Source organism: Vanacampus margaritifer, chromosome 18 (genome assembly GCF_051991255.1).
Source record: "Vanacampus margaritifer isolate UIUO_Vmar chromosome 18, RoL_Vmar_1.0, whole genome shotgun sequence".
Lineage (NCBI taxonomy): Eukaryota > Metazoa > Chordata > Actinopteri > Syngnathiformes > Syngnathidae > Vanacampus > Vanacampus margaritifer.
The window spans coordinates 10,442,953-10,456,540 of NC_135449.1; the positions used below are offsets into that span (position 1 = coordinate 10,442,953).

Consider the following 13,588-nt stretch of genomic DNA (forward strand, 5'->3'; position numbering starts at 1 on the left):
TTGTGTAAAGTGAAATAATGAGCCGAGCCAAGCGTCAGTTTAGCACGCTTTCTGACTTCATTTTTGATGTTGTAAACAGCTGCACATATTCTGCACTTGTATGAAAGAGTTAAAGTCCTCAAATTTAGACATGGTATACAAAAACGATTGTAAAATGAAAATTAAAAATTAACACACTTTTTTTTTCTTTCCTAAAAGTGTTTATTAAATGCTTTCAAGAGATTTGGTCCACTTGAGTATTTATTAACTTCCAACCAGGGAGGAGAAAAAACAAAGTCAATAAAACATAAAAACAAGAAACCCAAATGTAATGATAAAAAAAAAATACAGTACAAAACGAGAGGCCTTGTTTGTCCACTTCTTCACAACCCTGGTTTCTTTCTTCTGATTGTTGAAATTAATTCAAATAACCAATAATTCCTTCGAACTGAATGACACGATTGAATTTGAGCTCTGTACCGGGAATCAAATGAAAAGGAGCATGTTGGTGGTTGGTAACACGAATAGCAGTGAAGTTTTTGTACTGTGGCTTGGCGAGATGTTCTCATGAAAGCGATAAACGCCCAACCTTCTTTTGTCGAAATACACTTGAAGAGGCAAACGTGTAGATGGGGAGAAAAAGAAAAAAATCATTTAACCAGGAGCGCTGTCAACTTTAACAAAAAAAGGCATATTAATTCATAACATTATCCATACCTCCATAGGATGACTGCAAATCAGCGCACAGGAGATTTCAAATTGAAATACGATCAACTAAAATATAGGAAGGTGTGGTTCAATCTGCCAAGCCACTAAAAACACCTCCACCATCACTTATCTAAATTACCTTACCAGGGTGCTTAAGTATTATAATAGGTTATCAGGTATCATATAGTGTACTGTATATAGTAAGCAGGGTTATACAATAAGGGTATGTATCATTTTTATAAGTGTACTATATCAAATAAGGCGCTATGCAGGAGTATATCAGCATCTGTGTGCGATTCTCAGATCAACTTCTTGTCTGGCGAAGTCATTGCGGGCCAAGATGGCGCCGCATGGGAAGCGAGCAGACAACATTAGCATATTGAACAGCCATCCTAAAGCCTACATAGACAGATTTGCGGCATTAGGACCACCATTTTGTTGTCTGCTTCCCGCCTCCCCCCACATACACAGACGCATATTTACCAGTATTATATTCATACATGGATACATATATAGGTATACATTGCAATAAACGTACATATCATCAATAGCATATAGAAGAGAAATCGTCAATAGCAATCATTATCATATTCATAATACTAAGAGTAGTAGTAGTAATAATAGGATTCCTCAAAGAAGCTAAAATGGTGGGCTGTTCCAGATGAGGGCTCGTTGGCACAGCTAATACGACACACGCGCTCTCGTTCCGTCCATTTTTTTTTTTTTTTTTTAACGCCGCGACCCGAACATTTGACTGGAACAACCCACACGGAAGGAAAATTGACAACGTAAAAAAAAAAAAAGAATACTTTTTCTGAAATCACTATGGTCATCTAGTTCAGCGATACATTTCATATAGCAATACCTCAATAACAGAAAGTTCTATGTAATCAATACAGTTTTCTGGTTATATATTTATTATGCTTGATTGCTAAGTTATCAATTATTATTAGTAGTATAGCATCATATGCAAATATGTTTGTTTGTGTGTGTGTGTGTGTGTGTGTGTGTGTGTGTGTGTGTGTGTGTGAGCTCAAGAAGACATGATTCCATTGTGTCTGTTTGCATTAAAGGCTTGAATGAGACGGCAGGCGGGTCTCCTGCTTGCGTTTTGCTCACAGGCACGAAAAAAAAAAAAGAAGAAGTCTTCTTTTAGCCATCAGGACCGGATTGGATTAAATGATAGGGGGGGGGGTGCAAAAACGCCTCAGTAGGACTGGAGAGGTATCAACTTGCCCTTTACTTTCAAATTAGCTTCAATATTATAACACAAGGAAATACATTCTTAATTTGATTCAATCATCTCAAATTAAATTTATTCATCTTAGTCCAGCCCTTTTTATTGGCTTAAAATGATTTTCTTTTTCTTCTTAATTAAATACAACAGAAATCTTCTGCATGGGCAGCATTGACGCCGATTCAGTCCAGTTGAGGTTATTATTTCTTGAACCAAGACGCTTCTTTTGATTCCATTTAATTTCATGTATCTGTTAAGATGTGTAGAAGTAGAAGCAGATCGTTCGCGCGCGTGTGCGTGCGTGATACAGCCGCCTCTCAAAAAGGACGCGAGGGAGGGGAGAGAAAACACAGTTTAAGCTCGTGATTTTAGAAACGCAAGTCGATCCGATTTCCCCCATTTTCAAGGCCCGTTCGGGCGTTACATTCAAAATGCTCTACCAATATGGCAGACAATATAACGAGGAAGTACAACTCAACATTTGGACTCTCGCCGTACGTCCACGAAGGTAGAGAGAGTTGGGTTCGGTCCACCAGAACGCTTACTTGGGTGTCGATTAACCTAACAGCACGTGGAGAATTTTATTTTGGCACTATCGAGTTGAAAAGGTCAACAGCTCCATTCGTCAGTAAGAACCGCGGCCAGCGCGCTCATTTGAGGATTGCTTTGATGCTGTGAGGCTAAAAAATGAAAACAGGAGGTGTCTGGTGGACACATTTTCAGTCCTGTGTACTTGCGATTATTACTCGAGTCAACGATATCCTGACAGAGGGGGACTTACACGTACTGCCGAAACAAACGAAGCTTCTTCAAAGATTTGTGGCTCATGAGTTGTGTAAATGTACGACTGTGTGTGTGTGTGTTTGTTGTGTTGTGTTGTGTTTACATTGGCTCCCACAAGGCAAGTGATGAACTGGTGCGATGACAGGCTGTTGGGTTGTTGTCGGTACGGCCAGCTGGTCTGTCGGCAAAGATAGGCTAAGCCTCAGAGGTCGTCCCCGTCGGACAACCGTCGGCCTCCCTGGAACGATACGCAGCGTCATATTATCGTTCTTCAGGGTTTCTGCAGTCTCAAAAAGTATGTAATTATAATAATTTAGTGTTGTTGTTTTTTAATGCGACTTAAAACAAATTTAATCCTCTTAACATTATATAGCAATAGTTCAAATTAATTTTTGACGTCTATAGCCGTCAATGGCAGTTAATGAGTTAAATGTCCCAAAATAGATTTTATTTTAATTATTTTATACCGTCTTGCCTTTGTCTCTGTGTGCCTTAATTTGGAGCGCTGTTCATGTTGTTGGCCACTGAGGGGCAGTGTGGTTCCACGCGGTCTAATACACTGTTAAATTGTAGCCACATTAGAGAGTAGAAGGAAAAAGTCACAATCAAGTTATTCCAATAAAAGTTGGGTTTTTTTTCAGCGTATGGCCGTTCTATTGAGTGATAAAAGTGCCGCGAGTAGCGCGCTAATTAGCATTAGCCAGCCAGACTGGAGTAGATCATTACGATTCCTTGCACATCTATAGATTGAAGCAAAAATCATTGTCAATCAAATCATCTTGAATCAAAAATCGTTCCTAACCGAAAATCAATTCTGAATCGAACTGCAGACCCAAAAATCGGGAGTTGAATCGTGAGGCATTTAAAGATTCGCACCCCTAATATACATACACACTGTTTATATATTAAGGCCCGTCAGTCGATTACACATTTCAATAGTAATTGCATGATTTCCATAGCTAACTTGCAATTAAATCGCAGGTTATATCTGTTCTAAATGTGCAATGAAATATTTTGCCAGGTTTTCATACTTGTTAACATAAATGTGGACAAATATGGTTGCATAATTTAGTTAATTAATACAGTCATTTTATGGTAAGTAATTCATAACTGTTTGAATTTTTATTTTTTTTAACTATGCTTAATAGTTAAAAAGGAGTGTGAAACATTGAATCGGATTCGGCGGTAATTTTCTGGAACATGAAACAACTTGTGGACTCCAGGCCATTTTGTTCATTGTAAATTACAACTAGTCACCAGTCCTCACAAATACACACATAATTTAATCACATTTATTATTGCGAAATTATGTTATAGTGACTTAAAAAACATTTAATGACTATTATTGCGTGTTAATGTGTTTTGCAGCGAGTCATGCAAAGTGAAGTAGGCGGACACGTGGTGACGGCGGCGACCCACTCACCATGCCCTCGCTGTAGTCCGCCGTGATGGTGACCTGCTTGTCCTCCGGGGGCGGGGTCACCGCGGTGCTGTCAGTGCGCCTGCTCTGATTGGTTAGCTGCAGCCACAGCTCGTACATCTGCTGCATGTCTCTCACTGGAGAAAAGGGCAAGTGCAATCTTACGGCGCGACAACAATCGGTGAAATGGGGACTTCATTGCCAGTGGAGGAGCAATTATCAAAGAATCAAACTCCTGGATTCGTATCATGTGCGACTTACAACTGTTGTTCTTCATGTACGTCCAGACGTCCCTCTCCTCCAGGCTGTGGGCGAACGAGCAGTTGCCGATATAGTGGCACTTCTTCTGCTTCATCACGTGCACACACATCTGGGTGGACACCAGTAGAAGGAAATTATTTACGGTGTGACGTGACAAATGAGATGGCACACCTCTTCCATTAACGGCTGTAGACGTCAAAAATTCATTTTAACTATTTCATTTAGTTTAACATTTTTTTCCACTTTTGTTAACAAGAGTATGAAAACCTAGAAAGAAATGTACATTTAGAACAGATATAAAATTTGTGATTAATCGTGAGTTAACTAGTGAAGTCATGCGCCCCTAATTTTTAATAATCTTCTTTTTTTAAATTGCGTCAGGCGATTAATTCTTTTAATTGTAATTAATTGCATGATTTCAATAGTTAACTCAAGATTAATCACAAATTTTATATCCGCTCTAAACATACACTATTTGTTTTCTAGGTTTTCATACTCTTGTTAACAAAAGTGGATTTTTTTTTAAAAAGTGATATAAATAGTTCAAATGAATTTTTGACGTGTATAGCCGTCAATGGCAGTGAATGAGTTAATCACTTTCTGATTATTAAGGAGGTTACAAGCTAATGAAATTTAACATCCTGGTGTTTAAAATTTGAGACGGCTGGAAAATGCAAAGAAACTGTAATAGAACTAGAAGAATAAAGACGGATTTGTGTTGTGGTCATTGTCTGCCAATGGGTGGCATTAGTGTTTTATGTTGAATGTTGGAGAGTCCATGGTGAGGGTAACAGGGGGGGGCACTCACATCATATTGCTGTGGATAGGTGCGGGAGAATGGGAGAGGCCGAACGACAACCCACTTCTTCTTCTCAAAGGATTTCACCAGCAGCACTCGACGCTCTTTCGTCCAGCTAGCAAACAAACACATTTTTGCGAGTCACATGGTTTCTCGCTTCAGGGCAAATCCAGCATGTGCTTTGAGCGCGGCCCCACCTATGGCGTGCTTTGGCAGTGCAGTACTTGAGGTTCTTGTCGGGCTCGTTCACCTGTCCCTCTCTCCAGCATTGGCCGCAAACAAACTTCATTTTCAGGTTGAGCGGGCGGCCCCGCCCGCCACCGCCGCCTCCAAGCGCTCCCACAGAAGAGACGCCGCCCCCGCCCATGCTGTCTCCTCCCCCTACGCCACCCGCTCCCACCCCCATTCCTCCGACTCCTCCTACGGGCATGCTGCTGCTCAGGTGGGGAATATGGAGGGGCTGGAAAAGAAGGAAATTTAAAAAAATATGGGTAAATATAAAGTGTTGAAGGTCTTGAATCATCAGGAACAGAACTGCAGCATCCCATTGATATTTCCAACATACCCTTTGCTGCTTCTGTGCATTCTGCTCTAATCTCTGCCAATGTCTTTTGGACTCCTGCACCATCTCTTCATGGGTAATGCCTGAAGACAATTTGGGCGAATGTCAGTTATTGCTGCATAAAACATCTCATATTCCGTTACCATCACTATTATTCATTTTTGACATGACATTTAGCCTCTCAACAGTAAAAAAATTAGCAGTTGTCGAGAACAGTGGTTCTCAACTTTTTTTTATTTTTATTTTGTACCCCAAAATTTTGGCATACCATGAGTACTCCCTGACTCATAGTTCTTCAAAAGTATAATGTAACACAATTAATTAATAAATGAAAATGATTTTATTTGGCTGCATTTATTTCATTCTTAGGCAATTTATTGATTTTATTTTACTTCAACTGAAACAGAAAAATATTGCCTTTAAAACAAATTGTATAATTGAAGGGGAAAAAAAGGAAATTAAAAAAAAAGTGTCCTTTCTCCGCTTACCAGTGTCTTGCTGAAGCACCCAACATTTGAGCTCTATGACCGAGTGTGCAAAGGAGCAGCTGTCCTCGCGCTGGCAGCCGTAGCGAACCTCGTGGCGACAGACGTCAAACTGGCAGAGGGGGTGGAGAGGTCGCACCTTGCTGTAGCGCACATTGGCTGACCGCACCACATGCACCAGGCACCTAGAGTCACATTCCGCGATTGTCATCGTTGTGGCGTACGATCCCAAAAAAACAATCCTGACATTCGAAGAGCCCCGCACTCACTTATTGTCGTCAAACGGGTGTCGAGCTGTGAGGTTGGAACACACTGCCAAGTTTTCTTTACTGCGCTTGCTTATGATGCGGGGCTTACTATCAAAACATTCCTAATAAAAAAACAAATTCATACAAATAATATTTATTTCCTCCCCCCCAAACAGAAAGAGAGGAGCATCTTCTAGACGGACTGATCTTACCTCACAGAGGAACATGAACATGCCCATGTGGAGCTGCAGCAATCGAGTGACACTGAGCGCGCGTCTCTCCGTGCTCCCCAGGGGGTCAAACAGCAGCTCTCGGCTCAGTGCGCCCTTCCTCTCCTGTGTCCAGACGTCAATTTCCTCCTGGCAGTATGCGAAGGTACAGTTCTCACCGTACTGGCACTCCTGGCGTTCCTGGACCTCTGCAGGACACACAAAAAGAGGGACGATGTTAGGGAAATGCGCATTGAACTCTATTTTTTTTATTTTTATGAAAACGTAAACACACACCTTTACAGAGTACGAAGGCCCCTAAGAAGTTGTTCCGCGCAGGCCGGGGCCGAATCCGCTTCCAGGTGGGGTCGTCATTGTTTTTGAGGCGACACAGCAAGACGTCCCTCTTACATCGATGCGCAGCTTCTGGCTGGTATTTGTAGTCCATCACTCGCGGACCTGTAAGCAAGAGGAGAACAAAGTTTGCCCAATGTATCAAAATGTATAAAAAAAAAACAACTCAAATTCAAAGAAATTCACACACGGGTTAATACTTTTAACAATAACAGTCTACTAACAGGGATTCTGTATGTATGAGCATATCTAACAGGGATGTGATTTGACCAAAGTGAAATTATCTGAAAATTTAGCCGGGGGTCTGGGGGCCGCCGGCACCCAGCTAGGTCCAGGGCAGTGCCCTGGTGGGGGGACACGGGGGGCAAAGAGCTCATGGGTTTTCCGTGTTTTTAAGTACTTTCAATGCACTCACATGACAAAGAAATAGACAAAACAACAGCATAAATTTTCAATGTATATTGAACTATCCCATATAAAATGGCAGTTTTAGTCAACTCAAAATCAGTCACATTCAAAAACATTGGACTGTCTTTGCTTTTAAAAACTATCACTGAGAATATCATCATATCTAACTAATGTGATTACTAAGTTAACACATAAATAATGTTGAAGAGTTCAAATTTCATGAACAAATAATTGTATCATGACCAAATGAAAAGTAACTCATATTAGAGCATACCACAAATGTCTTTGTTATAGCAGAAGATGTTATCTGTCGGAGTCATGTGCATACACAATGAACTACTAAAAAAAAAATTTTTTTTTGGGGGGGGGGGGGTAAAAAAAGCGGAATTCCGCGAATTAGCGGAAAAATCACATCCCTGATCTAATTCAATGCAACTTAAAAATAATTATTAATCATACTGCATATACACAGGTGATTATTTGCAAATTAATCACACGTAATAGCGGTTCTAAATATATAATTGATTTTTTTTTGTTCAATAGGGGACAGCGTACATTAATGAACATGTCAATAGTTTAAAAATTGTTTTTTTAAATGCACTACTATTACAGTCACAAGGCTGATTTCCATAGTTAGTACCCCTGTCAGAATCTACAGGCCATGTGGATAAGAGGAAAAAGTTAGAAATTGCAAACAAAACATTAGAAGACTAATAACATACAATCAGTATTTAAAAAAAAAAAAAACAATAGTTATATTCTAAAACAGTAGTGGGCAAACCTGGTCCTCAAGGACCAGAGTCTTACAGGTTTTGGACATTTCCCTGCTCCAACGAAGCTGATTCTAATCAACAGGATCATTACCAGGGCTTATGCAGAGCTTGCTGATGAGCTGATCAGATATCAGCTGTGTTGGAGAAGGGAAACATCCAAAACCTACAGGACTCCGGCCCTCGAGCACCGAGTGTGCCCACCCCTGTTCTAAAATTTTAAATAAATAATAAAAAAATAAAAAAATATATATATTTTTTTTTATACTCAACATAAGTGGACAAATATGGTTACGAAATATAAACATGGTTATATATTTTAGTTCAGTGATACAGTAATTTTATAGTAAGTAATTCATAGTTATTTGACATTTAAAATAGTATACCAAAGTTTGTTAATAGTATGCTAAACAGTTAAAAAGAGTGTGAAACATTGAATCAGATTTGTGTTTGAGAATGTTCTGCCACTAGGTGGCATTAGTGTTTTATGTTGGATGTTGGTGACAGGAGCAGTATTTTCTTTTCAAATTCAGAGCAGTTGGTATTTTGAAACATAAAGCAACTTGTGGACTCAAGGCAATTTTGTCCATTGCAAATTACAACCAATCACCACTCCCCACAAATATATATTTTTTTTAAATTACATTTATTGCTAAATTGTGTTATAGTGACCCCTTTGCACAATGTTCTATATGAAATAAAGCATGAACAACGTTTTTACATGAATTGTGGATGTATCTAGACATATGTATGCTTAAAGGCCTTAATTTGAGCAAGATCCATTTAATGACCCGCGGAAACCCTGACTAACCTATTCGACTGTAACAGGCATGGCAGGCCTGACGGAACTCGTGTGTGCCAGCCAGAGGATTCCTGGACAGCATGGAGAGGTTTGTTCCTGCTAGACCATTCTGGAGGGGGGAAAAAAATTGACAAAGACATATCCGATGAAATTGTTCTATCCAACCAAATGGTCCCACTCCCAAAGAAGTCCCCGGAAAAGTTTTGGTAGACAACATAAATACTCAAAGATTGCACTCACTGCTTGTGCAGAGCCGTGGCTGCGCATCCCAGGGATGAAGCTGTGACACACTCGTCCCCCTTAAAGAGCACATACACACAGTGATGAGCACTTTGCAGCAAATATCATGTCAGCTGTCAACATTGTTGCGAAAAAACAATCCATGTGTAATATACCAGTGATTGAAAATGACTTTGCCAGTAAAATTGAAGCGAAGAATGATTGCGTGGTCAAACTTTCACTCACCAGGGAGAGCGTACTCGGATAAAGAGTCCAGCCCACCAGAAATGACTTTCCCCTCCCCATCCATGGCTCCGCTTGCGAAGCCTCCCAAAGCGTCCTGCGCTTGGGTGGAGCCCTGGTCTCGCTGGGCCAGCGGCGAGTAAGGCTCCAGTTGTGGCATGTCACTGATGGAAGAGCCGAAGAAGGTGGGGGCGAGCTGGGCTGACGGGGCGGGGAGGTTGGGGGAATAAGGGGGCCGCAGACCCACCGCTGTGTTTGGAAGGTTGGTGGGGATGGCACCTGCGGGACTCTGGGGGCGAAGATTGCGACAGTTATTGCCGTTACATGTGATAAAATGCTGGAAAGCAATATGTCCTCTCACCTCGCTGACTTTCTTGGGAATGCAATCCAGGAGACTGTCGAGCTCGTCCTTGATGACGCTGCCGCATTCGTCCATGTGTTCAGACACGGGGACCGAGTATGGCATCGGCGGCAGGGACTGGCTGCCGGGGCTCTCCGACAGGTCTGTGCACGGGGTCAAGGCCGAGGGATCGTCGCTGACTGGGATGGGCGTGGCCAGAGGTGCTGGGATGCACTGAGCATTGGCCAGGTCAGCTGAGGGTGTGCAAAAACATGAGGAGATACAAGAAATAAATGGAGGGCTCCGAGGTTGGAATCCATGTTCACAGAATTTGACCGTACCTGGTCCCATGTCACCCAGAGACTCCATCCCATTGGAAGACAGCTAAATAAAGAAAATCCGTTAGGTCTATATAAAGGCATCAATCAATGAGCTGTGACATGAAGACACACCTCTCCAGTGGGTGCGGATGTGTCATCAAGACTCTCTCCCTCCGTGGCTGTCCGTGGCTCAGTGTGGCTGATGTAGGCTTTACGGCCCTTAAGGCCCAACTTATTGGCCAGATCCTGAGCCAGATCACATACCTGTCTGTCCTAAAAAGAAAATCACAAAGGAAAGAATGAAATTACTCATATTTACACTGCATGGCTCAAGTGGCACAATTATGATTTTTTTTCCTCTTTCAAATTCTACACTTCCGAATCATAATCGGGCCTCTTACAAATGTGAATACAAATCCATAAATGCCAAACAAAAATCAAGATAGAGGCATTCAATTAGAATTGCACACTTGGACTTGCTGTGTAAATACACTCTTCCTCCTTAATAACACCTAATAAAAATCCCAGTCAACTGTTACCTGAACTGCCACCTATCACTGTCAAAAAATATATAAAACACAACATAACATACATGTGGTTCCGTAAGCAGACATTTGGTGCCGCACTCGTACGCCTCTCTGAGCCGTCCCAATTCTCTCAGGCACAGCGCCTTGCGATAGAGAGCCTTCCGACTGCCTTCGGACGCAAACAGCGCACTGTCACAGTCCTGAATGCCGCGCTCAAATTCCCTCTGAGGAGAAAAACAAGCATTTCGGTTAGTGCTGTACAATATATTGAAAACCTTATATAAAGACTTTATTAGTCCCACTATAGGAATATATCCATTATTATTGTAGCTAGCGGCAGGCAGCTAGCAAAAAACTCACGCATCAATAAACTGTAGCAATATAAGCTTGTGAAGAAATAGCCACTGCAAGGGAAAAAATTCTAATCAAAGATCATTTGTGAGAGCAGTTTAGGAAGCAATTCCCCTCACAATTTGGTAGAAAGCGGCAGCCCTATTGACGTAGAGGCCCTCCAGCAGCTTGTGGGGGATGACGAGGGCTTCGGCCTGGGCGTAACGGGCGACACTGATCCCTTCTCCGTACTGCTGGGCTGCCTGACGGCAATCGCCATCTCGCCGGAAGCAGGAGTTGCCCTCATCCAAGAGGTTACACACCAACTGGGTCAGAAAAGCCTAAAACACACGTATGAATGAGGCCATGAAAATAATACGGCACCAGAAACATAAATATACTATAGAGATACCTTTTTTTGTAATATTGTACATAAATTGCAAAATAAAATACAGTCATGTCAGAACAAACAACTAAAGTCATGCATAGAGTACATTGGAAACAGACTGGACAGGAGAGAAAACAATGTACGCCACAAGCCTCCAAACATTGTGGACTTAGGTTCATTACTTCTTACATACACTCCTGTCTCACACTTTATATAGGGAATTTGAGGATGTCAGAAACAAGTCAGTAAAAAGGAAAAATAAATGCAAAGAAGAGGATAACCAAACCTCATAATTCTCTGGTTCTGGGAAAGGCAATGAAGACCTGTAAACAGATAGTACAAGTCACCACTTTGGTCTCAAACAAGGGGACAATATATCTGTCTATTTTATACATCAATTTTCAATTATGACTATTATTTTACTCACTGGATAAAACTCATTGCTTTCTGGATTTCCTCTCTTCGCTTCAGTCTATCTGAATCCATTGCCTGAAGAAGAAAGCAAATACAATTTGACTTATTTTCACATTTGCCATGGTCTGAATATTCCCACATAAAACACTTTATATTACATGGTTGTTTTTGTTTAAAAAAAATAAAATAAAATAAAAAAAAGGTCAACATTCCTGGTTGGCTCCATTCATCCGCAGGGCCTTTGGTAAACACGCTGACGAAATGACGGCGCTAGTTCAATTACAAACAGCGGGATGGCGCAAAAGCTGAAACGATTGTTAACATTCCTCATTTAAAAAAGAAAATTTAACACGCGCGACAGATTTGATGTCTAAACTGCAACGTTTAGTGCATGAGCCCCGCATGTTAGCATCGTTGTTATGCTAACTCGCGTCAATCGACATTACGTGCTTCAGTTGAAAAGTGCACCGACAAAACTCACTCAAAATAGACATCAAGTGTTGTGTTAGCCGATATTAATGTTAACATTGAAGTAATCAAGAGGTAAACGCGGTTATAGTCGACCTGCTAACGCTAGTAGTGCTAAAAGCTAACGAGTCCGACCGGAGTTAAACTTCGCTTTCGTGTATGCATATTTAGGTCGTTAGCATAGTTTAATGTCTACTTTGTATTCATACAGGCTTGTTGTGCATAATTAACAGCAGAAAAGTAGTTGACAAAAACCGTGTAGCTAGCTAGTGTGATTAGTCAAGTCGCTCTTTTTTCTTTTTTCCCCACAACTCACCGTAAGTTTCACGCGTTTCGGAGTACTGTTTCCACGGAGCGTTATTGGCGATAAAGACGGGAGGAAATATGCACCTAGCACTCGCTATACAGGCAGCATATTTGTAAATGTTGTGTTCTTGGCATTGATTTGTAGACCGAGCACTAGCTTTTTTCCCCCCCACGAGCTACAGCTGCTGCTAAACTGCTCGCTACCTAAATGTTAGCCTCCTTTCTACTAGCTGTTTTTGGCTAGTGCAGTATGGCAACAAGTTTCAATCGAAAAGCAGCCACAAGGGGGCATCAAAGTTGCGTCGTTTTATAGGCTGTGTTTGGAGTTCATTCATCATTTTCTACTCCAAGGTGTCCAAAGGTGGGGGGCAACTTTAAAAGTGTAGCTGTCGAAAAAGTAAAATAAATGTGAGTAGTAATAATATTATTCATAATAAACGTTTCTAGTTATGCAAAGACACAAATTTACAGCTAAAATAATAATTTCTCTTCATGACCCTGCGAAGAATCAAGATCCGTTTCAGAAACCCCCAAAAAATTCCTCCACTTTCTGCTTTTTTTTTTATTCATAATTTCAAATACAAACAATTAAGGCACACATTGATTGTCATATAATATTCATTGACGAGTCTGTTTCGACTGTTCGACTTGATGCTGTTTCTAAACTATTTGTCTTATAGTTGTATTATTCTTGTCCTTATTGGTTGCTTTAACATGCTTTAAAGTTGAGTTATTGCCTATAATTAGGCAATGTATAATTGCTTGATTGAATATTGCTTTTACCATGGGTAATGAGTATTAAAAAAATAAGTAAAAGTGGCCCATCTACATTTCTGTTCACTTTTGAATAGGCACAATTGAATGAAAATTCAAACTACAGTATTCATAATGTAATTAGGACTAGTTGATGATATCTATAATGTTCTGGATGGTCAGACCTTTTAATTGTTCAGAGTACTGAGTTGCTTGCATGAAAACACTACTTTTGCCACCCAGAAGTGTGTGTGA

The 13,588-nt window shown here is 40.9% G+C and overlaps 1 protein-coding gene across 1 annotated transcript; it reads right to left on the reverse strand.

Moving 5' to 3' along the window:
* Positions 1-222: 222 nt before the first annotated feature.
* zc3h7bb (zinc finger CCCH-type containing 7Bb) lies at positions 223-12,864 on the reverse strand. The gene is made up of 21 exons (XM_077551090.1): positions 12,591-12,864; positions 11,820-11,881; positions 11,679-11,715; positions 11,145-11,345; positions 10,740-10,898; positions 10,280-10,420; positions 10,169-10,211; positions 9,849-10,081; positions 9,491-9,776; positions 9,266-9,324; positions 9,035-9,134; positions 6,989-7,150; positions 6,695-6,900; positions 6,504-6,604; positions 6,238-6,419; positions 5,753-5,832; positions 5,385-5,647; positions 5,197-5,302; positions 4,389-4,497; positions 4,131-4,264; positions 223-2,945 (listed from the first exon to the last, which is right to left on the reverse strand). The coding sequence occupies exons 2-21, from the start codon at positions 11,876-11,878 to the stop codon at positions 2,910-2,912; spliced, it is 2,697 nt and encodes an 898-aa protein (XP_077407216.1). The 5' UTR covers positions 11,879-11,881; positions 12,591-12,864; the 3' UTR covers positions 223-2,909.
* Positions 12,865-13,588: the final 724 nt, after the last annotated feature.

Coding starts and splice junctions, on each gene's coding strand:
- zc3h7bb (XM_077551090.1), bottom strand. CDS start 11,878: ATGGATTCAGATAGACTGAAGCGAAGAGAGGAAATCCAGAAAGCAATG. Junction 11,716..11,819: donor AAAGCAATGAGTTTTATCCA/GTGAGTAAAATA, acceptor ATCTGTTTACAG/GTCTTCATTGCCTTTCCCAG. Junction 9,325..9,490: donor ATCCGAGTACGCTCTCCCTG/GTGAGTGAAAGT, acceptor GTGCTCTTTAAG/GGGGACGAGTGTGTCACAGC.